A 27,532-nucleotide genomic window follows, 5' to 3' on the forward strand; every position below is an offset into this window, starting at 1 on the left:
ATATTAGCTGCAGTATTGTTTGTAGTAACAAAAACTGATTTGAGTGACAACTTAAATGTTATCAATAAGGCAATTATTCAATAACTTAATGATATACACGTTTAATGAAATACTATGTAGTAATTAAACGGAGTGAGGCAAATATGAAAGATCACTAAGACACAATATTAAATACAAAAAGTAAAATGTAGAATAAGAATAGGATTTCATTTATGTATATAAATATGTATATAAACAAAGAAACATCTAGAAGGGAGCTTTCACTTTGCATGGTTTGAAGTTTCACATTGAGCATATATGAGTGTGCTATTTGTATGATATTTAAAGATTTTAAACACAGAAGGGAGTAAGGGAAACAGGGGAAGAATACCACGTTCTTCTGCTATGCCCTGTGTCACAGAAACATCAGCAACCACACCAGACAGCCACACCCACCCAGGGAGCAAGAGCCGGGGAAAACCACAGCCCTCCAACAGAAATCTCAAAGGCCAATGGACCAAAAAGGGACATGGGATTCAGTATTTTTCCTGCTACTATGCAATTTTAAATAATGATGACAATAGATCCATATAAAGATGTAAAATGAAAAATCATTCATACCAAATCTTATGCCTCTTATTCACTCCTTAACTCATATATTTAGAAATTCTTCAGCATGCAGACTCTGTAACAGGCCGTGAATGTGTGTTTTTGAAACAGAAAGCAAAGCAGCCTAGCACATTATAGAAACTGGGAACTAGCCAGTACTACTACTCTTCTCCAATCTACTTAGCGTTCTCAAATGTATTTTAGGGGAAAAGCATATTTTAAGGAACAAAAGTAAGTGTTGCTGCAAATACATGGGGCAAGAAATTCCCTGAAAAGTTCTACTATATAAAACTGCCTTAGATATCCCAGTTCATTCCAATCAAAACTCTTATAAATAACTAGATGGGTATGTGTATCATATCATCATGCTCTAGCTGTGCTGGCTCATAGCAAACATTCATGAATAAACACATGAGTGAATGAATGAATGAATGAATGAATGAATGAGTTAAAGCTTAAGGGAACTCCCCTGAGATTTTTAATATTGTCATTTTTCAGTCGGTAAGTTGATGTGGTAGCATAGAGCTAGCTAGTGGTCATATAAACTGTTAGGAGTCAGTAGCATTGTATTATCATACTGATCTAATTGTCTTTACTCTGCTTTTTCTCCACACGTATTTATTTATGACTGCCAAGAGGCAAGGAAAGTTTAAAGCTCAAAAATGTAAATACAGATTTCCCTTTGGGAAAGACGGAGAGGAATCTCTCCATTTCTTCCACAATCTCCTTTATAACAAAAATAAAAGATGACAAATTCTTTTGTGAGCAATATAAGCACACAAGTAACACACATTACCAGTAATCCAAATACTTTAAATGCATTTACTTCTTATACTACAATATTTATGAAAGCATAAATGCAGATTCTGAGTAGACTTTTTTTAGCTGATGGAATTTAAATATGTTATGATTTCAAACAGGCAATTTAAAAAAAATAGTCACAAAAGTTGTCCTATTCGTTTGTCACTGACTTTTTTAAGAAAGTCAACCCACATCAATGTAGCAACACACGTACTAACTTAAAGAATGTTCCTCAGGAACATGGCACTCATTTGTCTTTCTAACTACTGGAGTTGATTTGAGTGGATGAACAGTGACCATTGTTTTCCATTTTCGAAATACTTTTTTTAACAAGAATAGCTCTGCGTCATCACATTCTTTTCCACTTTTTTTAAGTAAAAACTTAGCAAAAGAGCACAGTCTAACACGGCCTTCCAAACGTGAATACTGAGTTCCTTTACGGGAAGGGCTCCCTGTTGACTCTTACTCGAATGAAGAAATCCAAACAAGCGAAAAGACAGGAAGGTACAACAGCAAGTTCTGCAGGCCTCCTGGGTCCTGAATTTCTTGACAGTGGAACAGAACCACCAGGCAATGGGCAATAAAGATAGAAGCCTGGACTCCGTCCCAGCCCGCAGCTGCCTTCTGTGTGGCCCGGAGCAAAGAATTTCTCAGCTTTTCCACCAATGAAACAAGGATCAAACTACCTGCCACTCCATACCCAAAACTCAAGTAATGGGAAAGGAATTTAATTAACTGTAATTGATTGCAAAGCACATCAAATTCCTACAACAAAAACTCATACAACTTCCAATTACCACTCGAAAGAACTCTTTAACCAATTAAAGAGTGTGTGTGTGTGTCTGTGTGTGTGTGTTTAATCAGTTTATGTAAGATCATTAAGGAACTGAGCCTCACAAATGCAGTCTTTAACAAAAGTTTTCAAGTCTGAAAAATGTCCTTGCCAAGAATCCACCTCCAGAGAAGAAACCCAAAACCTTCCAGGGAGAGAGCTCTGGGGAGTCCCTTCTGAAGCTGGCAGCCCAGTGGCATTTCTGATGTGAATGTCTTTTAGATGTCACTCTGGAATACAGTATTGACCGCTGCTAAGCTGGGATCCACCAGGCCGCTTCACTTTTCATGGCCTGAAAATTCTCAATTTGTGGTTTCAGAGCAGAAGCATGGCAAGCAATCTGGCTCATGAGAAAGGTGAAATCAATGCCAGTGTTTGATGAATTTGATGATATAGAACGAACAAATTAGGCGACCCCTCACCAATCTGTTGTGGGTCAGGGGAGAGGATGAATGTGTGGTAATGCCCATCCTTTCTACCAATGTAACCCCGTTGTCACTGTCTTCTCGTCCCTTCCCATCAGATTCACTTGGCATATCACCTGCTGCTGGATTCATCTTTCCAAATCAATGCTTTCATCATCCTTTTCCCCACTCTCCCACCTGAACTCTAATAAAAATCCCAGGTGCAGAAGCTGGCTTCCCACAGGGAGGAGGTACACATGGAGAAATGGCCCTGGGAATGAGCCCTAGAGGCATCCATCATTGCAGCAAGAACTCAGGAATAACACCGGCTGAATGAAGCACTTCAAAGTATGGGCAGATATCCAACTGTGCTTGCCAATATAACCCTTGTTGAACCTAGAACTGGTGCCTGGATAATACGGGCATCTTACCCTCTAGTGACAGCTCTAGGAAATATCTTCAAAGGAAAGAAAGCATAGTTCTAGGCCCAGCCTCTGATATGCCTCTAAACTACCAAAAGCTGACCAACCAACCACGTTCTCGGCATTATTCTAGTCTTCTCAATGTTTTCTTGGATTTACTGATCCTATAGTGTTAAATACCATACCCACGCCACCTTTAATCCACATTGACATGGATTTCAACATGTTTTTGACCTTGGGTCCAGAAATTCTTTTTCATTATAATATGTATAAAATGCAAATCTACTTATAATTAGGACCTTTCAATATTTTACCCCACTCTACTGAAGAATACCCATTTGCATGAATTTATAACATATGGTACTTGTAACTAATATTAATTTCCACATTTCCAAACAAGGAAAATATCCTACATCCCTTCTCCTATTCCACAAAGGGGCTCTCCACATACCTTATTTAGAAATGAGCACGATTTCACTGAAGTTTTAGAGAGACTCATAGATTCAGTATGGAGCATAGAGATGTTAACAAACCATCTCCTTTAATCGCTCAAGTTGATCAAAAGCAAGACATTTTCCTTGCAAGATTTTAAAACAATTTTGGCCAGGGAAGAAAATAATATCCATATAAAGTCAGCAAATACAGCAATCAACTAGTATGTCTACAAGAAAGACGGCAGTAACAGGAAGAGAGAGGGATGCAAGAAAAGTGGGAAAGAAGTCAGCAGCAGAAGGAAGGACAGGCTCAGAGGCAGGAAGAACTGCTTTCAGGGGGCTGAGAGTGAAAACAGCAAAGCCCTGCCACTAAGGAACCTCGTCCTCTCCCCTTCGCACCATCAGGGCAGAGGTGGGGAGGCGAGTTTGTGCCCATTGGCAAGATGCCATGCAAGATACAGCAATAAATTTGATGTGGTCTCTCTACTCAAGAAGTAGGTACTAAGGCAGACAACCTGAACCATCAGGATAGCAGAAGATAGAACATAAGTGCTTATCAGTAAGGTAGCTGAAAAGGGGGTTCCTTGCTTCCTTTAGAATTAGGGTACAGCATCATCAGCTACGGGGGAGAAAAGCTGGAAGGTTGGTGAGTAAAAATGTGATACATTCATTAATTTAAAAATTAAATTGTGTTCAAAAATTCCAGATGAAAAGAATATATACATATATAAAACTTGTAGGTTGAAATTAACATATGTCAAACCAAATAATGAAATACAAACTCTATTTATGTGCCAAGATATGAGCTCATAGCTCTGGACGAAGAATAAGCTATAGTTCATTGACCTCTTTGGGTATTAATGAGCTCATTAAATCTTTTTTTTTTTCCAACAATCACAGACATTACTCTACTTGGAAAATGGTACATAGAAAGTCAGGTCAACATGAACATTTCTCTGCTAGCTTAAATCTACATTTAAGCCATAATTTCATAAATTAAAATGTCAGGTGTATTTATTTTGAGATTACCTAGAGACATTCAATTTTGCATTTCATAGACTTTTAATATCATTTTGTGTCTCCATATAAAATATTTATCTGTGTCAAAAACCTTGAAATCATTTATAGATATGCTTTTCCTTTTATTGGCTATGTGAAGAATATTTACCTGTGGGAACTATAAGAATTCCAGGCAATTTACTGTCTGGCCAAGAGTATCACATTTGCACATGATTTATTAATGAATAACTTGTGCAAATTTAAGTAGCACTTCATCAATAACCGTTTTCTTTAGCTGTACTGGGACAGAAATAGTGCATCTCTTTTTGGCCTAATGCTACATGGACTTATCCTAAATAGTTGAAAAACTCAAGACAGTTATCCAGTAATTAGGCTATTGTGAGAAACTCTCTTTGCCATGTTCACTGGGAGGATATTATTGAGGCTGTTCACTCTCTCACTCCATGCCTGCCCCATTAAATCCTAAGGGAGAAAATTCTTTCTGCTCTTAGCACCAGGATCAGTTATACTCGCTGGCAACTGGTTTGTTTTTATTTTAAGATGCTGAGAGACTTTCCCTCCCTGTACTAACTCACTCTATTTCCCTCCTTTTATTGGTTGCTAGAGAACTGAAAGTAAAAGTTGAAGGCCACCTGCACAAGTCAGTTAAGCCTCCATGCCACACATTTTCTACAGTAATAATAAGCAATAGAAATGATTATCATTGCCAACAGTTACTAAGTACTTTGTGCTAAGCACTTTACATGTGTTATATTTCATTTAACATTCTTAATAATCCTAATATAAGAACTTTTATTTTTCCATCTTCACCAATGAGGAAACTGAAGCTTAGAGGGGTTACTCAAGTCACCCAAGGCCATTGAGTAAGCGGCAGAATTTCAACTCAACTAGTCTTTCCAACGTCAAAGATCATGCTTCTAATTACTCTAGTATTCTGCTTCCTGATCCATCTTTTGTTTCTGCCATTTTGACTCTTGTTTCCTTTTGCTAATGAAATAAAGATAATGGACCAGGACTCCTGGGAAAAACTCAAGACTCTCTTAATTCATATTCTGAAAGGCTATGTCTTGGATGGGCATAGAGGCTCATGCCTGTAATCCCAGCACTTTGGGAGGCCAAGGCGGGAAGATTGCTTGAGGCCAGGAGTTCAAGAGCACCCTGGGAAAAAGAAAAGGAAAGAGGAGAGGGGAGAGGAGGGGAGGAAAAGACAGGGGAGGGGAGAGGAAGACAGGGAAAGGGAGGAGGGGAGGAAGAAGGAAAGGGAAAGGGGAAGGGAAGGGAAGGGGAAGGGGAAGGGGAAGGGGAAGGGAAGGGGAAGGGGAAGGGGAAGGGGAAGGGGAAGGGGAGGGAAAAGTCAGGAAGTCTAAGCCCCAATGGCCCTGTCTAGAGCTGCCCACCTCAGAGAGAGTTGTGTTGGCAAAGTTCTCCACAGCCAGTTCTTTTTTTTTCCCCCTAGATGACATGCGTTTTGAGAGTCTAGGAGAGGCAATCACAGGAGGCCCTGTGGTTCAGTAAAGATGCAGAGGCACTGTTGCAAGCGTGTCCTAAATGTTCCAAAGCTGGACATGGTTGCCACGCACGCCAGGCTGGACCGCCGTGTTGAACTATGTGGTTTGTGCACAAATACTCCTGCCAAAGGGGAGTGCAGGAGCATGTGGCCTGAATCTAGCTTGTGCTCCATGCTGGTGTTTCCAAATTCCCGACAGGTTAATCTTCAAGATTCAGGAATACGCAATCAAAATTCCTAGAAATTTTCATGAGTTCCCAAAATTATATTATTCTGTATTTTTCCTAACATTTCATTACATATCTTTCAATAATAATGAATGCCTATAATAATACTGAATCATTTCTATCATAATAAACATTGAATCATTTTTGGTGGTAGAGTTATGCTAAAAGTTTCAGAGGTTTTCTGTAAAAAAACCTTATGTAATAAATGCATGATTTATTATTATGAGCCACAATATATGACATAATTATATACTGCAACAATATGTAAAAACAATGTGCACCTGATATAGAAATTTCATAATACAAAACATAAATGAGGGAAATATTAACCGAAAATAAATGCCAATAAAAACCATTTTAAAAATTGACAGATGCCATAAAAATATTTACTATTTATAAAGTATCGTGCTTAAAATGAAATTTTAAAACTCACAAAATATTAACTGTTCTGTCCAATAGTCTAGAGGTTTGTTTCATGACAATTAGTCCAGACTAAAAAAAAATAATTTTCATTTTGCATTGATGGTCAAATCATTAGGAGCCTGCCAAAAGGATCTCCAAGTTGAGCATTAGGGCTTGTTTTGTATAAGGTCATGTCCTTTTTGAAATATGAAAATATTATTTATTTATTTATTTTATTATTATTATTATTATTTTGAGACGGCGTTTTACTCTTATTGCCCAGGCTGGAGTACAATGGCATGAACTCAGCTCACTGCAACCTCTGCCTCCTGGGTTCAAGCGATTCTCCTGCCTCAGCATCCCCAGTAGCTGGGATTACAGGCGTGCGCCATCACACCAGGCTAATTTTTTTTGTATTTTTAGTAGAGACAGGGTTTCACCATGTTGGCCAGGCTGGTCTCGAACTCCTGACCTCAGATGATCCACTCTCCTCGGCCTCCCAAGCTGGGATTACAGGTGTGAGTCACTGCACCTGGCCAAAATATTATTTATTTTTAATTGACAAAAAATAATTGTATATTTTTGTGGGGTACAATGTGGTATTTTGATAAATGTTTACATTGTACAATGATTAAATCAAGCAAAGCCATTGGCAAATGCCCTTGGTTGATTTGACCAAAGACATGAAAAAGCAGAAAGAAAACATGAGTTGAGTCAAATGCTTTTTCACAAATACTTCTGGACGTCGGCTTTACACAAGGCCTAGAAATCATCAATACTTGCTATCTGACGTCAGAAATGAATATTAATCTGGGTTTTGGTGAGTCATTCCCCTTGCCCTCCTGCAAATTCAAATACTTAAATATATGATGTGGGCCAATTATTATGTAAAATGTTCTCATACGTGCTATCTGACTTGAGAGAAATGAAAATGGACCAACCCACACTATAAGCACCCACAATGTCTCAGAAACCATGCTATGTTTCAAGTGTGTTTTATTCAACACTTTATAATAGTCCTGTAGTACAGGTATATTAATTTTATTCCATGGGTTGAGAAAATTAGGGCTCAAAACTGTAACGTTTCAACAGCTACGTTGCTAGTAAGTGAAACAGCCTGGAGTTTAACCAAAGTCCAGCTTTAAAAATCTGTGTTGTTTCTTCCACACCATACTACAAATCATCAAATGGCAGCAAGTCACAGTGTCAGCTGTTTACCATGCCCACTGCCCAGCCAGGAGAGAGGGCTGGTACCAGGCAGCCTGGTTGCTCCATGAGAATGAATCTTGCATCCTCAGGGTAATAAGACCTTGCCCTGCACAAACTTAGATAAAACAACAGGAATGTTTACTACTCTTATTTGAAAGAAACATAAAGTAAACTTGGAAGCAGCATATACATCTTTGGGAAAGTATTTTAAATGAATGTTGCAAATATACTACCATAGGCCTTTCTTACCTTTAAATATTTCACCAGCTTCTGAATTTGCCAGTATTCTGATGGCAAATCTGCACTTGCTTCCTGACGATGGTCAGGTGGCTCTTCATCTTCCTCACTTTCTGAGGAGCTATCACTAATAATTTCCTCTATCTTTTCAGCACTCTTTCTAAGAACAATAACAACATACATATACATGTAAGCTACAGTGTGGAGATGGTTATAATCATATTTTGGCAACACAGGCACAAGCAATGGATCAGATACCAACACCTTCTGAGTTCTAGTAAATCTCTATTAAGATCTACATGAGGTCAGGTTCAGTGGCTCATGCCTATAATCCCAGTGCTTTGGGAGGCTGAGGTGGGAGGATTACTTGAGGCCAAGAGTTCAACACCAGCCTGGACAACATAGCAAGACTCTGTCTCTAAAAAAAAACAAAAAAAAAACAAAACAAACAAACAAAAAAAAACAACCTTAATTAGCCAGACATGGTGGTGTGTGCCTGTAATCCCAGCTACTCAGGAGGCTTGACGCAGGAGGATCACTTGAGCCCAGGAGTTTGAGCTGCAGTAAACCATTATTACATTATCACACCACTGCACTCCAGCTTGGGAGACAGAGCGAGACCTTGTCTCAAAAAAAAAAAATAAAAATAAAAATAAGAAGGAACTGCGTGCAATGAATAAACCTGTCTCTATTGCAGGTGCAATTGCTCTGGGTGCAATAATCATAATAAAGAAAATAGTGAGAAATAAACAAGGGTATTCAGTGAATGTCCTAAGGCTGTGCTTTTCAATAAGACTGCCACTCATTGCATGTGGTCATCTATATTTACAGATATTTGAACTTATTTATTTAACTAAAATTAAAGAAAATTAAAAATCCAGTTCTCCAGTCACACTAGCCACATTTCAAGTGCTCAATGGCCCACATGCCTTGTGGTGAGCACACTGGACAGCTCAGATAGTGACTATTTCTTTTATTCCAGTAAGTTCAACTGGGCAGCGCCGCAAGGCCCTAAAGTGAAAGAGTCTCTGTTACCAAGGAGAGTCAGTATTCAGCACAGCCCTCCGTAATGTCTACACTGAAGTACTTGCAAGGGCAAAAGGTGCCAAAGAACAGTAATGACATGAACATAATCAGGTTCAGGACCGAAGAGTCAACCACCAACTCGGAGAGGCATCACCATGCAAAGTGTTGAGATCCACAGAAGTACACCACATTCTGTGGTTGGATGCATGGACAACAGTATTACAAGAGCCTTCTGGAATCCAATATAAGCCCATGTCCCTGCAGAGGTCCCTCGTGCACATGCACACTCATCACACCAGCTTGTCTCCACCTCCCACCGCCGGATGACAGATTACTGCCATTGGGTCACCAAACCCACAATGATTTCTCAGGAACTGCATCCCTCACTCACACGTGGAGAGGTGGTGAACCCTGGATGTTTATCCTGATATTGTTTCCCACACATTCCTCATCTCACAGGACAGAAGCAAACCTTTAAATCTTCTACTTAATTTTAATATTAAATAATACCAACAGCAGCCACCAGTTTTGTCTATTTTGTCCTAGGTACTTTTATTTTTTTGAAACAGGATCTCGCTCTGTTACCCAGGCTGGAGTGCAGTGGTGCGATCTTGGCTCACTGCAACCTCTGCCTCCCAGGTTCAAGTCATTCTCCTGCCTCAGCCTCCTGAGTAGCTGGGCTTACAGGCACGTGCCACCACATCTGGCTAATTTTTGTATTTTTAGTAGTGACAGGGTTTTCACCATGTTGGCCAGGCTGGTCTCGAACTCTTGACCTCGTGATCCTCCCGTCTCAGCCTCCCAAACTGCTAGGATTATAGGCATGAGCCACTGCACTCAGCCTGTCCCAGGCACTTTATATTCATTGTTTCTAAACTTCACAACCACCTTGCAAAGCGGGCTCTATTCTTCCCATTCTACAAGCAAGGAAACGTCAGAGAAATTAAGAGGAGAAAAAAAATCATTCATTTTGAAGGATCCAAAATTACTTAAAATATGACTCTTGCCAATCACATATTAAGGTGTCCTTAAATATCAAAGTCACAAAGTGAATGACCATTATAGATCACACAAGTCCACAATACTTTTCCTCTAACTCTGAAATCCAAAAAGCTCTGAAAACTATTTTCCCCCCACTGGACTTAACTTGTTGCTAAGGCCTTAGATGAACTGATACTAGACTATTTATGGTCTTTATTCATGTCACCAGTGTGAATATTCATGTTTCACTACAGAAATGCTCATGCTTTTGATTATAGGGTATTGGTTCACACTCCAATAGAGGTTATCATAATATACGTTATATAAATTTCATCACCCTTTTTTAAAGTGAGTTTTTCAAAACCCCACGCATTTGGCCACGAGAGTTCAGGACAACAGACCGTAGGTTAAATGTCTCATTTGAATTCTCTCAACAATCTATGAGGTTGTCATTACTCTCATTATAGAGATAACAAGTTAAAAATAATTTGGGCCGGGCGTGGTGGCTCACGCCTGTAATCCCAGCACTTCGGGAGGCCGAGGTGAGTGGATTGCTTGAGGTCGGGAGTTTGAGACCAGCCTAGTGAAACCCTGTCTCTACTAAAAAATACAAAAATTAGCTGGGTGTGGTGGCATGCGCCTCTTGTCCAGTTACTCGGGAGGCTGAGGTAGGAGAATCACTTGAACCCGGGAGGCAGTGGTTGCAGTGAGGCAAGATCATGCTACTGCACTCCAGCCTGGATGACAGAGCAAGACTCTGTAATAATAATAATAATAATAATAATTTGAACAAAACTCCATGGTTAGTGAAGTGGCTGTGCTAAAACAAAGAGTTGTAATGGGAGCTGTTCATCTTGGTTCCTAGAGGAGCTGGGGTAGTCATTTAACTTACTTGTGCCTCGGTTTCCTCACCTGCAAATTGGGGATGATAATAGCAATTAGTATGTAAAAAGCTTATAACAATGCCTGGCACAGAGAGAGTGTGAAATATGTGTTAGATAGTTCTGTATTATCATGCATATTCATTCAACAAATGTGCATGGAGGGCCTGTTGGCTGCCAGGTATCCAGGGCATGCTATTGAAGAACGCTGTCTTTCAGTATCTTTCTTAAACTCCAAGGAAAAGCTGTGGTTTTGTTTTTGAAAATCTGATCTGTTTTCATCTTAGGGCCCACATAAATTAAGTAACTGGTTGGGTTTTTGTCTTTACCTTGATCTTCAGCAAGAACAGAATCAAATCTGTGGTCTATGAGTAATTATGTAAGTTCCCATTATTTTGTAGCTCAGAACCTTGTCCACTTTGGTCACCATCAGAAAATTTTTATTTCTGTGTTTTCTTGTATTGTCTTAGTAAGTTCCGTGAAGGCAAGGACCATTTCTGTCTTTCATACTGTCTCCCCTAGCACAAGGAAGGCACTCAATAAACATTTGCTAGAAGAATTAATCAATTAAAGCAGGTATGAATAAGTGAATGAACAAATGGATTCAGTCTAGGTTAAGATTTTGGAAGAAGGGTATTTCTGGTGATAACTCCAGGAAGTGGCAGTAGCAGCAGCTTGATGGAAAGGAGGCAACAGTCAGTGAGACTGAAACCAGGGAGTGTGTAGGTCAAGATTTGGTACTGGTCTTCCTCTTGGGGTTTCAGGTTTTGCAAATGATGATTGGACGTAGGATGAAAGTGATAGTAAGTCAATGTCAAAATTGTCAGTAATAATGGATCCACAGAAAACAGCAACCAGGAAAGACAGAGGGTTACATCAGCCTCATAGGAAAGGAGGTCTAATCTGAAGAGTAAGGTAGTTTGAAGCAATAAAGAGGAGATTTCTGCCTATGGTCCCCATGCCCTGTATTTTTACACATGCCCTGTGCAGTTACACAGGGCCTGGGAAAAGAAGATCTGAAGGAGAATCGCTGCTGTCATGGAAAAGTTTCAATAAATGCAAGAAGGAGACAGTGGAGGCTTTGGTGCATAGGGTGAGGATATAAGGAAATTCATTTCCTTGTAGTATGAGGGGGGTCAAGGAAAAAATGTAGAAGAAAGAGCAAAGTGGAAGAATGATTCATTTGGGATATTGCAGAGCAAGACAGGGACGAGAGTCCAGGAGGAGACAGGACTCATTAGGGTTTGCATTTAGAGTGGTGTCCATGGGTAAGAGGAACCCGAGAATCCTGCCAGCCACCCCCTGGAGTAGTGTATTCATTCTGGGTTCCCATTAATCTTTAGAAAATGTATCTGGGTCCCCAGTAATCCATAAAAGGGTTATTGACACCCTACACAGCGCAAACCTGGAGTGAAATCAACCAGGGCTGAAAACGGGCCATCTGCAGATGTTTAACTTGGATTTACAAAAATAGAATTAGTGGAATCACGATCATTGTGCTCTAATTATAAAAAGACTTATGAGAAAGTACACTTTATTCCTCATCGCTCTAGAAGTTTCTAACTCAACATTAAGCTCATGGGCAAGGACTAGTCCATTTAAGCCTTCATGCTCATATCTAATTCATTCTCATTTTCTTTGTTTCTCTCCCTTCTCTGCTGTCTCCAACTCCCAGTGGGTTCTCGTGCATAAAAGTCTTTTCTAGTCTATTCCATTTTGGAGCATAGGAAGAGGATGGACAATTTTTAAATTTTATTAATTTGTAAGATTCCATGATTCTCTTAATTTCTTACAGGTTTTTTGGCACAGAATACCCCCAATTTTTGCACTTCCAAAAGCCAATTTGTGTGTAAAACACTATGATTATGCTCTCTGGACCATGGAACAGGGAAAGCCTGAATTGAAGCATCTGTTCCCATTTAATGAGACACCAGAGTGAAGTTTCTAATAGATCAGGTCTATTCAAGAAGTGACTTAAACTTAACTCAAAGATTCCCGATTGAAGCATATAGTAGAATAAGCCTAAATTCTTTGGGAAAAGCCTAAATTTACCTTTCCTTAGCCTAACAAGGTCCTGGAGTTGAGGGCATAGTGAATTAGGTCTACTCAATCACTTCACAATCCCATTTTACAAAGCAGTGCCCCAAAGAAAAGCTGTCTTTCTTTTTTCCCAATTGATGAATCCTTTGATAGCTAACTTTAAAGTACTTTTCCTATTTGATATGATTTCTTCCAATCCTGTCCCATGGCAACTGCACAGTCAGGAGGTAAAAAGAAGCAAATGTCAATGTTGAATTGATCTACAAACTGCACCTTAAGAAATACTTCTCTACCACAGAATTCTATCCACTTAGGCAAGATTAGACACAAGGAAATTTCATTTTTATCATTGAGTAATAGCTGTTGCTTGGATACATTACAACTTTACCTTATCTATTACCCTAAGCTCTCTAGCTCACTAAAAATTGAAATACTTTTGGCCCAGTATCTATTTCAGGAAAGATGAAGTAGATATACTTTTACCTATTTCCCCCACCAAGTACAATTAAAATCTGGATGTTGTAAAAAAAACAAACATAAAGTGACTCTGAAAGGTAGAGAAAAAGAAGAGGACTACCTAAGGATCTGAAGACCTGTGGCTCAACACAGTGGTGCATTCCCTGGGTTTTCTTTTTGTCTTCATCCTAGACTGGGTACTGGAAAAGCCAGCAAAGCAGAAACTCCAGGCGGTGCAGGCAAATAAAGGACCTAAGAAAGTCCTGCTCTGTCTAATTCAAAGGGTCAGAAAAGGAAAGCCTAATAAGACAGAAAATGTTTAGACAACAAATGATCTATGTCAGTCAAGACCATGGATAACAGCATGGCCCAAGTCTACCTCTTACAGCAAAGGCCAAGTGAAGAGCCTGGGGTTCCACCTTTATCAGACTGTAAGAAAGCACTGCAACCCACCTGCTGGGGTGGCCTCAGAGAAGGCCTGACAGAGAGTCAGATGCTCACTACCTCATGGCAAAAATGAAGTCACTCCCCGAACTGTGATGTCAGTAGAGCCCACAGACAAACCAAGGACTCCCCCATCACACTGTTCAGCTGGTATCAGCAGAGGCATAGGTGGAGCATGAACTCCCACTACCCTCCAGAAATAATGAGGACTCCTTTGCCTGACCCTCCAGGCATCAACGAAGGCCTATGGGAAAACCTGCCATTTCAATTCCTCACCAGCCTGGAGAAGGAACACATACCTCATCCTATCAATATGGTGGCAGAGAAGGCCTTCTAAAATATAAGATTTAGGCCAGGGGCAGTGGCTCACATCTGTAATCCTAGCACTTTGGGAGGCCGAGGCAGGCAGATCACTTGAGGTCAGGAGTTCAAGATCAGCCTGGCCAACAAGGCAAAACCCCATATCTACTAAAAATAAAGAAATTAGCTGGGTGTGGTAGTGCACTCCTGTAATCACAACTACTCAGGAGGCTGAGGCAGAAGAACTGCTTGAACTCGGGAGGTGGAGGTTGCAGTGAACCGAGATTGCACTACTGCACTCCAGCCTGGGTGACAGACAAGACTCTGTCTCAAATAAATAAATCAATAATTTAAATAAGATCCAGAGTCTCATAATAACCACAATGTCTACATTTCAACTGAAAATGATTTGTCATACCAAGAATGGGGAAGATCTCATCTTAAATGAGAAAAGACAATTTAAAAATGCCAGTATCAAGGTGATGGAGATGTATGAATTATCTGACAAAGATATGAAAGCCACCATCATAAAAATATTTCAACAAGCAATATGAACATGTTTGAAATAAATGAAAAAAATAGAAAGTCTCAGCAAAGAAACAGAAGATAGGAAAGAAAAACCAAACGGAAATTTTGGAACTAAAAATCGTAAGTGAAATTAAAAACTCACTGAATGAAATTAGCAGAAGAATAGGACAGAAGAAAAATAAATGAACTTGAAGATGGAACAACAGAATTGGCTCAATCTGAACAACCTAGAGAAAAAAGTAGCTGAAAAAAACAATGAACGCAGCCTCAAGGACCTGTGAGATTGTAACAAAAGTGCTAATATCCACCACTCTGAAGCTAATAGAAGTGGCTGACCCTTATCTTCCAGACATGTCACTTTTTTTGTCAAACTGAAAATGAAATAAGAAGTTTACTAGTTGGCCTCATATTTAATTTTTAATTGTTTTCATTAGCAATAACTTATACCACTTCAAAATCGGCAGTCATTTGTGATCAGCAAAGGGAGGCTCAGACAGATGACATAACTTTGCCAGGACATGATTGTTCAGAGGCAAGACATCAGTTAGGAGCCCAGTGTTCCTAAACTTAGTTCACTGCTCTTTGCATTACACATTTCTTTTCCCACAGTCAACTAATACTAGTAAATCACTGTATTTCTGGTAACTCTGCATTAGAAGACTATCTTGAAAAAGTATTTAAAGAAATCTGGTGTGACCACTTTTACTAACATTCCTAGTAACCGTCAGTGTAAACATCTTGGGACCCTAACAGTAAGAATGGCATTAATTTGCATGCTCAGTAGCCCACCGTGTGAGGGTGGCTTTAGGGAACTCGGGAACTTGTCATGCTGACCAGAAACATACCGAAGTAATTGTGCTCTTCCGTGTGAAATAGATGGTCTTGTTTTTTCAAGTTTTCCTGTGCGTTTGTCCTCTTGGATTTCTTTTGCTGAGCCTTTGCTTCTAAAAAATATGTACAAATATATTAGCTTTATTGCTTTTTGCTAATTAATAAAAAATAAAAGATGGCAACGTAGATATATACTCCATTATTTCCATGTGCTCAAATGATGTGTGTTCCTGACAGATGTGTGATTCTGACACTTGGAGTTGTCTCTTTCACTCTTTCAGCACAGCCCTATGTTTTATATATCGAAGAAACTTTCTGTCCAGCACCTAGGAACAGGTCTCCACAGGCTGCCACTGTTGGTGTGAATCCTGCACCCAATGCCTTCTACTCTAGGTACGTATCACCCCCAATTATAGTTGTCTATTTTCTTATCTTCCCTACTCAACATTGCAACAGGGCCTGTGCCTGGTTTTCCAGGTATTCGCAGACTTTGCATAGTCCTTGGCATTCTGTGTCCTCCCTTCAATACCTGCTAAGGAATCTCATGCTTGAAAGAGTAAGCATATGGAAAAAGCAGTATTTTAAAACTCACTTGCCAGTTAACAGAGTTGCCCATGCATTTTTCATTTTCACATTGACTCTTTCAAACAGAGGCACAAAAGTCAAGCACCCCAAAATTGATGAGAATCAAGAGGAGCTAGTGTCTCCCCTCTCCATAGGACTCCGTTCTTCAAACGGCTCTCTGGGTTTGCTTCCAAAACACAGTCACCCTGTGGTTCTCAGAATCCCTGTAGGAGAAGGTGCCCGTGTGATCAACCAGGAGCCGTTCTTAACCCAAAACTGGGACAACATAGAGTATCACTTATAGGCCGCGACTTGTAAACTATTTGTTAAATTTTAAAAAGTGGGCAGGGTGCAGTGGCTCACACCTGTAATCCCAGCACTTTGGGAGGCCAAAGTGGGCGGATTACTTGAGCTCAGGAGTTCGAGACTAGCCTGGCCAACATGGCAAAACCCCATCTCTACTAAAAATATAAAAATTAACCAGGCATGGTGTCACACACCTGTAATCCCAGCTACTCGGGAGGCTGAGGCAAGGGAATCGCTTGAACCCGGGAGTTGGAGGTTGCAGTGAGTCAAGTTTGTGCCATTGCAGCCTGGGCGACAGCAAGACTCTGCCTCAAAAAAGAAAGGAAAGAAGGAAGGAAGGAAGGAAGGAAGGAAGGAAGGAAGGAAGGAAGGAAGGAAGGAAGGAGGGAGGGAGGGAGGGAGGGAGGGAGGGGGGGAGGGGGGAGGGGGGAGGGAGGGGGGAGGGAGGGAGGGAGGGAGGGAAGGAAGGAAGGAAGGAAGGAAGGAAGGAAGGAAGGAAGGAAGGAAGGAAGCTAGCTAGCTCTAGGTGTTTCAGACTGCCCCAGCATTTAAGTAGCATTGGCCCTCGATTTTTGCTTTGATGCCTGTTTATAGAGGGTCCTAAACGGCACTGTTTTGTGTATTTCGTCCATTCATCAAGCCGGTGTCCACTTTATATAGGCCCATTCATATTTTTGAGACTCTAGCCTTTTCATAGTATTAAAGTTCTGTTAAAAGAGAAGACATTATCTCTATGACAGTTTCCCTGATTAACTCCATACAATTTTCACCATTCCACATTCTCCTAGTGCTTACTTAACCAGGTCTCTACCATGATTTTTACATTTCCCCTATGACTTTTCCAAGTGTTTTATCATCTTTTCTGCATATTATTTGTCCTGACTCACCAACTATATGAAAGTGAATTGTTCTTCTCTTCCCTTCATGGTGCTACACACACAAACTCTATCAAATCTTTCCGCTTGGAATACAAAGAGGAGCAGAAAGGAATCAACCTGTGCCTTGGAGGGACATGTAAATATCTCCTCAGTATTTTTCCATTATAAAATAAAGTTCTGGCCAGACGCAGTGACTCATGCCTGTAATCCCAGCATTTTGGGAGGCTGAGGTGGGCAGATCACTTGAGGTCAGGAGTTTGAGACCAGTCTGGCCAACATGGTGTAACCCTGTCTCTACTAAAATTACAAAAAAAAAAAAAAATTAGCCAGGTGTGGTGGCACATGCCTGTAATCCCAGTTACTCAGGAGGCTGAGGCAGGAGAATCACTTGAACTCAGGAGGCGGAGGTTGCAGTGAGCCGAGATTGTACCACTGCACTCCTGTCTGGGCAACAGAGCAAGACTCCATCTCAAAAAAAATAATTAATTAATTTAATTCAATTAAATAAAGTTCTGTGAAAAATTAGGTGAATATGGTTACTAAAGATGCATCTGAAAACAAATGCAAATGTCTACATACTCTTTGTAATTAACAGTGGTCTTCCAGTTTAAGCTTGGTTCCCATCTCTTGGTCATTTGATTCCTCCCAAAATTAATTTGGTTCTTCTCCAGTGACCTCTTGTCTGAACCAGAAATGTCTTTGCGGAAGGCAGCTGCTTCTTCCTTCTTGGGGGCTCTGCCCAGCTGATCATTATCCTTTTGCTGGTCTTCATTGATGCTAATCCCCTTTATTGAAAAAATGAGAATAATTTTTAATGATATCTGAATTATCTAGTGTTCTCTGAAACATTATGCCAGTGGTAAATTCAGGAAAGGAAGTCTCAGGTGCATCTAACTCGTGGTCCTTAGTAACAGCTAAATAAGGGCAGTGTCAAGACTAAGGCTTCTGTTGGAGTTAGGTGGACAGTAACGTGATGTTTTTAAATTCACTCTCTGTTGCAGCACACACAGATACAACACCAGGGCTGGACCTGCTCATTCCTCACCACCACCAAAAAATTCAACTAAAACCCTCTATTGACTAAAATACATCATATTTAAATTGCTTGAACCAAAGATAAAGGGAACATCTTGAAGGTAGACAGGTATGATATATTAAACACAGAGGAATGAACATAAGAATTTTAAGAGGCCTCTCATCAGAAACACTGCAAACCAGAGAAAAAGAGAGTAATATATTTAAAGCACTAAAAAGGAAAAAACAAAAAACCATGTCAACCCAAAATTCTATACTAAGAATAAAACAAAAATCTTTCAAAATTGAAAGCAAAATAAAAACTTTCACAGATGAACAAAAACAGAGAATTAACCAGAAGACCTGTGCTAGAAATGTTAAATAAAATTATTCAGTCAGGAATAAAATCATGCCAGACAGAAACATGAATCTATGCAAAAAAATTGAAAGCTACAGAAATGGTAAAAATAAATATGCAAGACTTTGTGTATTATTTTTAATCATTCTCACATATAATTGGCTATCTAAAGCAAAAATAGTAACAACATTTTGAGGGGTTTATGACATGTAGAAATAAAATGTGTGACGACAATAACACAAAGTATAGGGCGGGGTATTCAAAGTATATTGTTGTAAGTTTCTTAAACTATTTGTGAATTTTAGAATCTTACTTAAAGGAGACATGACAAATTCGAGATATATATATAAACCAGAGGGCAGCTAAGAAACTTTTAATAAGAAATATACCTAGTAAAGCAATAGCACGAATAAAATGGAATCATTTTAAAAGGCTCAATTCAAAAGGGGTGGAGAAAGGAAAAAAAATCACAAAGAACTGATGAAACAAATAGAAAACAAGTAGCAAGACAGTAAATTTAGATTTAACTATATTAGTAGTTACATCAAATGAAAGGGTTTACACACATCAATTGAATGAGAAATCATCAAATTGGATGAAAAAAGAGACTTAACTATTTGTGGCCTAAAGAAACTATTTTATATGTAAAGATACAAATACATCAGAAGTAAAAGGCTGGAGAAGAATAGTTTATGCAAACAATAATCAAAAGAAAGCAGGAATGGCCATATTAAAAACAGACAATATCGACTCACAGCAATAAATAAATTCTAAATAAATATTATTATTTACTGGGACAAAGAGGAGCACACATACTAATAAAGAATCAATTAGCACACAGTCGTAATTGTGTATTCACCAAGCAACAGAACTTTATTATATATGAAGGAAACACAGAGCTAAAAGGAAACGTAGATAAATCCATAATTGGTGGACTTCGAAACTCTCTCAGTAATCAATAAAATGAGCAGAAAAAACATCAGTAATGATATAGAAGACCTGAGCAACACAATCAGACAAGTTGGCTTCATTGACATTTAAAAGACACACCTCTCAATAACACCAGAATATAGACTCCTCAAATGTACAAGGAAAAAAAATCACCAAAATAGATCATATTCTGGGCCATAAAATGAATATTAACAAGTTTAAAGTAACTAAAATCATATAAAATATCTTAAAACATTGGAATTGAACTAGAAATTGGTAAAAGATCTACAGAAACTCCTCATATATATTGAATAAAAACATCACGTATCAAAATCTGTGGAACATAGTCTACACAATGCTCATAAAGAAATTTGCAGCATGAATTCTTATGGTCAAAAATGATAAATAAATAAATAGGTTAGACAGGCAGATCACTTGAAGCCAGGAGTTCAAGACCAGCCTGGCCAACATGGCAAAACCCCATCTGTGCCAAAAATAAAATAATTTATTTTGGGTTCAGGGGTACAGGTGCAGGTTTGTTATATAGATCATGTCACAGGGGTTTGCTGTACAGATGATTTAATCATTCAGGTACTAAGCCTAGTACCCAATAGTTATTTTTTCTGATCTTCTCCCTCTTCCCACCCTCCACCCTCAAGTAGGCCCCAGGGTCTATTGTTCCCCTTTGTGTTCATTTGTTCTCATCATTTAGCTCCCATTTATAAGTGAGAACAGGGGGTAATTGGTTTTCTTCTTAAAAAGGACAGGATCACATTCTTTTTTATGGCTTTGTAGTATTCCATGGCATATATGTACCACATTTTCTTTATCCAGTCTACCACTGATGACTATTTAAGTTGATCTGATGTCTTTGCTACTGTGAATAGTGCTGCAATGAACATGTGTGTGCATGTGATGATTTATATTTCTCTGGGTATATACCCAGTAATACAGTTGCTGGATTAAATGGTAGTTCTGTTTTTAGCTCCTTGAGGAATTGCCACACTGTTTTCCACAATGATTGAATTAATTTACACACCCACCAACAGTGTATAAGCATTCCCCTTTTTCTGCAACTTCACCAGGATTTGTTATATTTTGACTTTTTAATAACACCCATTCTGACTGGTGTGAGATGATATCTCACTGTGGTTTTGATTTGTGTTTCTCTAATAATCAGTGATATTGAGCTTTTTTCACATGCTTGTTGGCCACATGTATGTCTTCTTTTGAAAAGTATCTGTTCATGTCCTTTGACCACTTTTTAATGGGTTGTTTGTTTTTTTCTTGTAAATCCATTCTTTATGGATGCTGGATATTAAACCTTTGTCAGATGCATCGTTTGCAAATATTTTCTCCCATTTGTAGGTTGTCTGTTTATTCTGTTGATGGTTTGCTGTGCAGAAGCTCTGAGGTTTAATTAGATCCCACTTGTCAATTTCTGCTTTTGTTGCAATTGCTTTTGGCATCTTCATCATGAAATCTTTGCCAGTTCCTATGTCAAAAATGGTATTGCCTAGGTTGTCTTCCAGGGTTTTAATAGTTTTGAGTTTTACATTTAAGTCTTTTATCCCTCTTGAGTTGATTTTTGTATATGGTAAAAGAAAGGGGTCCAGTTTCAATCTTCTGCATATGGCTAGCCAGTTATCCCAGCACCATTTATTGAATAGGGAGTCCTTTCCCCATTGTTTGTTTTTGTCAGCTTTGTTGTAGATCAGATGGTTGTAGGTGTGCAGCCTTGTTTCTGGGCTCTCTATTCTGTTCCATTGGTCTATGTGTCTGCTTTTTATGGCAGTACCGTGTCATTTTGGTTACTGTAGCCCTGTGGTATAGTTTGAAGTTGGGTAGTGTGATACCTCCAGTTTTGTTTTTTGGTTTTTTTTCTTCTTTTTTTTTCTTAGGATTGTCTTGGCTATTCTTTTCTGGTTCCATATGAATTTTAAAATATTTTTTTCTAGTTCTGTGAAGAATGTTGCTGGTAATTTGATAGGAATAGCATTGAATCCATAAATTGCTTTGGGCAGTATGGCCATTTGAATGATATTTACTCTTTCAATCCATGAGCATAGGAAGTTTTTCCATTTGTTTGTGTCATCTCTGATTTCGCTATAGTGTTTTGTAATTCTCATTGTAGAGCTCTTTCACTTTTCTAGTTAGCTCTATTCCTGGGTATTTTATTCTTTTTGTGATAACTGTGAATGGGATTGCATTCCTGATTTGGCTCTTGGCTTGGCTGTTGTTGGTGTACAGGAATTCTGGTGATTTTTATACACTGATACATTGATTTTGTATCCTGAAACGCTGCTGAAGTTGTTTATCTGCTAAAGCAGGTTTTGGGCTGAGGATCCCTTGTTTAATATGCTCTGAGTAAAACATTATTCACTATTGAATTCATCAAAATTTCTTCAAATGCAAATATGCCTAGATTAAATTAAATGTATCATGACATTTTTTAGAAACTGGAGAAATAAGAGTAAATAAACCCAAAATAAAACCACATAAACATCAAAGTAAAGTAGAAAAGATAAAAATTAAACCTAAAGCTAGTTCCTTGAGAAAATTTAGTAAATCTATAGTCCTATCATTATAGGTGGATCAAATTAAAAAACCACAAATGACCAATATTAGGAATGAGAGAGGTAACAATGACTAAAAATTCTACAGATATTAAAAAGTCAGTAAGAGAATACTATGAAAAAAGTTTATGCCAATAAATCTGGTAACTTACACCAAATGAACAAATTCCCTTAAGGACAATCTAATCTACCAAAGCTCCCTCAGAAAGAAATAGACAACCGGTATAGTGTCATAACTATCAAATAAATTGAATTTGTAGTTAAAATATTTCCCATAAAGAATATTCCAGGCCCAGATGGCTTTCACCAAACATTTCTACCAAACATTTAATAAACCTACCAAACATTTAATAAACAAACAATATTAATTCTATACAAACTCTTCCAAAAAATTGAAGATAAAACTTTCCACATCATTCTATAGTGTCAATATTACTTCAATACCAAAACCAGACAAAGTTACTAAAGAAAACAAAGCTACACACTAATAACTTTATGAATATAGGTGCCAAACTTAACAAAATCTTAGCAGATTAAATCTGATAATGTATATAAAAGATTCAAGTGGGGTTTGTCTCAGAAATGTAAGGTCGGTTTGTCACTTGAAAAATTAATCAATGTAATTAATCACATTAACAAACTAAAAGAGAGGAAAAAAAAGATGATTCTCTCCACAGTACACAAAGAAACATTTGATAAAATCCAGCATTCATTCCTAATAAAAGTTCTCAATGACTCAGAATAGAAGCTTTAACCTTGTAAATGGTTAGCATCAAACTTAACTGAAAGATTTCCCTACAATATCAGGAAGAAGACCATTTCTATTCAATGTTTTACTGGTGATTCCAGCTAGTGCATTACGGAAATAAAAAGAAATAAAAAACTGTTGAGATTGGGAAGGAAGAGTTGAGATTAGGAAGGAAGAAGTAAAAATGATCTTTATTCACTGACAATATCTACATAGAAAACCCTCTGGAATGTACAAACAAGATACTAGAACTAATAAGGGAGTTTAGCAAAATTTTAGGATATAAAATCAGTATACAAAAATCAAGTATATATTTATACAATAGGAAAAAATGACTAGAAATAGAAAAGCTAAAACTCATTAACAATAGACCCAAAATATGAAACACAGATAAGTTTCAAAAGAGATATATAAGACCTGTATATTGAAAGCTATAAAACACTGGTGAGAGAAATTAAGACCTAAATAAATGGAGAGATATACTATGTTTATGGATTAGAAAACTCAATATTGTTAAGATGCCCATTTTTCCTAAATTCATCTATAAATTCAAGGCAAAAATTCCGTTAGACCTTTTTTTAAGAAATTGACATGCTGGCTCTAATATTCTTATGGACATGCAAAAGACCCATAATAGCCAAAAAACTTTTTTAAAGAACACTATTGGAGGATTCAAACTGAACAACTTCAAGACTTATCATAAAGCTAGAGTAATCAAGACAGTGTGGTATTGGTGTAAAGATAGAGAAATCAAAGTTACAATATGAAGTGTTCAGAAATACATTCACAGACAAATGGGCTACTAATTTTTGACGAAGTTATAAAGGTAATTCAGTGGCAAAACAATAGGTTTATTTTTGACAAATGATGCTGGAACAACTAGATAAGCAAAAGAAAAAAATGAACTTTGATCCATACCTCATATACACAAACCAAATTAAAGTGGATCATAGACATAGATTGGAATGGTAAAATTGAAAAATCTCTAGAAGAAAACATTGGAGAAATTCTTCATTATACTGGGTTTGGAAAAGCATTATAAGATAAAACACTGTAAGGAAAAAATAAGCTGGACTTTATCAAAATTGAAGACACTTGCTCTTTGAAAGACACTGTTTGGAGAATAAAAATACAAGATCTGGCAGGGCGCAGTGGCTCACGCCTGTAATCTCAGCACTTTGGGAGGCCAAGTTGAGCGGATCACGAGGTAAGGTGATCGAGACCATCCTGGCTAACACGGTGAAACCCCGTCTCTACTAAAAATACAAAAAAAAAAAAAAAAAATTAACTGGGCACAGTGGCGGACGCCTGTAGTCCCAGCTACTTGGAAGGCTGAGGCAGAAGAATGGTGTGAACCTGGGAGGCAGAGCTTGCAACAAACCAAGATCGCACCACTACACTCCAGCCTGGGCGACAGAGCAAGACTTTGTCTCAAAAATAAATAAATAAATAAAAAATACAAGACCCAGATTGGGACGAAATATTTACATTTCATATATCTAACAGAATATATAAGCCAAGAACATATATAAAGATCTGTTGCAACTCAATAAAAAACTGAATAGCCCAATGCACAGAGTCTGAATAGACACTTTACCACATAAGATAATGTGAATGGCCAATAAGTACATGAAAAGATGCATTCAAGAAATGCAAATTAAAACCAAAGGAGATACCAGTACACACCTATCAGAATGGCTGTAGTTAAAGGACTGACCATAATGGTTAGTGATGAGTATGTGGAAGAACTGGGACTCTCATACATTGCCTACACCAATGTAAAATATTACAACCACTATGGAGAGCAGTTTACCAGTTGCTTAAAAAGTTAAATATACAACTACCATATGACCTTACCACTTCATTCTTAGGTTTTTAACCAAGGCACAATGAGACTATATGATCATACAAATCTTTGTACAAAAATGTTCTTAGTAGTCTTATTTGTAATAGCCCAAAACCTGAAATAACCACACATCCATTAACAGGTAAGTGGATAAACAAATTGTGGCATATCCATAAAATGGAATAATACACATCCATAAAAGCAATAAATTAATGATAGATGCAAAAGCATAGATGAATCTCAAAAAGAAACAAAAATCTGCACAAACCATACCACAAAAATTACAGAACACCAAGGAAGATCCTAAAGGCCTCCGAAGAGGAGAAAAAGCCAAAACAAACAGTTTGCGTGGAAATATAAGCCTTTGAAATGCTAACTAAAAATTAATTTCAAACCATTACTCTACAAACAACTGAGAGAAAATAATAAAGGTATTCTCTAACACCCAAATCCTCAATTTTTCCCTCCAATGTGCATCTTTTACTCAGGAGGGTCTACCAAATGATGGGTGCACCAAGAAAAGGAAAACTGGAGCCGGGATGGTGGCTCACACCTGTAATCCCAGCACTTTGGGAGGCTGAGACAGGTGGAACACCTGAGGTTAGGAGTTTGAGACCAGCTTGGCCAACATGGCAAAACCCCATCTCTACTAAAAATACAAAAATTAGCCGGCTGTGGTGGTGTGCACCTAGAATCCCAGCTACTAGGGAGGTTGAGGCAGAAGAATCGCATGAACTCGGGAAGCGGAGGTTGCAGTGAGCCAAGATCGCACCACTGCACTCCAGCCTGGGTGACAGAGCAAGACTCCATCTCAAAAAAAGAAAAGGAAAGGAAAACTGAATAGAAGGCAACTTCCTCAACATGCTAAAGGCCATATAGGAAAATCCCACAGCTAACATCAGGCTCAATAGTGAAAGCCTAAAAGTTTTTTAATTAAGATCAGGATTCAGGCTAGGCATGGTGGCTCACAGCTGTAATCCCAGCATTTTGGAAGGCCGAGGCAGGCAGATTACTTAAGGCCAGGAGTTCGAGAGCAGCCTGGCCAACATGGTGAAAACCCGTCTCTACTAAAAATCTAAAAATTCACAGAGCATGGTAGCAGGTGCCTGTGAACCCAGCTACTCAGGAGCCTAAGGCACAAGAATCACCTGAACCCAGGAGGGGAGGTGAAGGTTGCAGTGAGCCAAAATCACACCACTGCACTCCAGCCTGGGTGACAGAGTGAAACTCCATCTCAAAAAAAAAAAAAAAAAAATCAGGAATCAGACAAGGATGCCTGATGTTACCACTCTTATTCAACATAGTCCAGGAAGTCCTAGCCACAGTAATAAGTAAAGAAAAAGAAATTGTAAAAGCGTCTAAATCAGAAAGGAAGAAGTAAAACTATCTGTATGCAGATGGCATGATCTTGTATGCAGAAAAACCTAAGAAAACACAAACACAAACACACACACACAGTTAAATGAATTCAGTGAAGTTGCGAAATTCAATCTTGACTTTAACACTCAAAAATTAGATCTGATTTGATCACTCAAAAGTTGCATTGCTACACACTAGCAGTGAATAATCGAAAATAAAATTTAGAAAACAATTTCATTTACAGTAGCATCAAAAATAAAATGTTAATGAGTAAATATAATAAAGGAGAAAAACTTGTACACTGAAAACTTCTAAACATTGCTGAAAGCCATTAAATATACAACTAAATGGAAAGATATCTCCTGTTCATAAACTGGAGGACTTAATATGGTTAAGATGGCAATACTATTTAAAGCAATTCATAAATTCAATGAAAACTCTATCAAAATCCCAATGGCACTTTTTGCAGAAATGTAAAACCAAGCCTAAAATTCATATAGAGTGTCAAGGAAAACCAAATAGCCAAAACAGTATTAAAAAACAGGAACAAAGTTTGAGGACTCATACTTCCTGATGTCAAAACTATTACAACTATAGTAATCAAAACAGTGTGATACTGACATAAAGAAAGACATATAGACCAATGGAATAGAATTAAAAGTCCCCAAGTAAACTCTTCCATCTATGATCAATTGATTTTCAACAAGAATTCTACCCAAAGGAGAAAGAACAGTCTCTTCAATGAATAGTGTTGGGAAAACTGAATATCCACATGCAAAAGAATGAAATTGGAACCTAAATTTCATTAGTCTCCAAATGGACACAAATCAACTCAAAAGAGATCAAGGGCCTAAATTTAAGAGCTAAAACTATACAATCCTTAGAGGAAAAACAGGGGCAAATTTTTTATGACCTTGGATTTGGCAATGATTTCTTAAATATGACTTCAAAAGCACAGGCAACATAAGAAAAAATAGGTAAATTAGGCTTCATCAAAAGTAAAAATGTTTCTGCATCAAAGGACACTATCAAGAAAGTTAAAGGGCAACCTGCATAACAAGAGAAAAAAATTTGCAAACCTTGTATCTGATAAAGGGTTAATACTGGGTATATACAAAAACTACAACAACAAAAAGATTCAACTTAAAATATAAGCTAAGGACTCAAGCAGACATTTCTTCAAAGAAGATATACAAATAACCAACAAATACATGAAAATATGGTCGACATCACTTATCGTTATGGAAATGCAAATCAAATTCCTAATGACACTGACTATTTGTAATTATGTTTGTAAATTATATTTGTAATTATATTTGTAAATATATGATGTTTGTAATTAAACAACAACCTAGAAAATAAGAAGTGTTAACAACGATGTGA

The 27,532-nt window shown here is 38.1% G+C and overlaps 1 protein-coding gene across 1 annotated transcript in view; it reads right to left on the minus strand.

Moving 5' to 3' along the window:
• ODAD2 (outer dynein arm docking complex subunit 2) overlaps positions 1-27,532 on the minus strand; it is a 190,411-nt gene that overhangs the window by 148,437 nt on the left and 14,442 nt on the right. The window contains exons 7-9 of the mRNA XM_077946071.1: positions 17,898-18,103; positions 15,585-15,680; positions 8,096-8,243 (exon numbers count right to left, since the gene is read on the minus strand). Of these exons, the coding sequence (XP_077802197.1) occupies positions 8,096-8,243; positions 15,585-15,680; positions 17,898-18,103 (450 nt within the window). The remainder of the gene's footprint in view (positions 1-8,095; positions 8,244-15,584; positions 15,681-17,897; positions 18,104-27,532) is intronic.

Source organism: Macaca mulatta, chromosome 9, assembly GCF_049350105.2.
Source record: "Macaca mulatta isolate MMU2019108-1 chromosome 9, T2T-MMU8v2.0, whole genome shotgun sequence".
Taxonomy (NCBI): Eukaryota; Metazoa; Chordata; class Mammalia; order Primates; family Cercopithecidae; genus Macaca; species Macaca mulatta.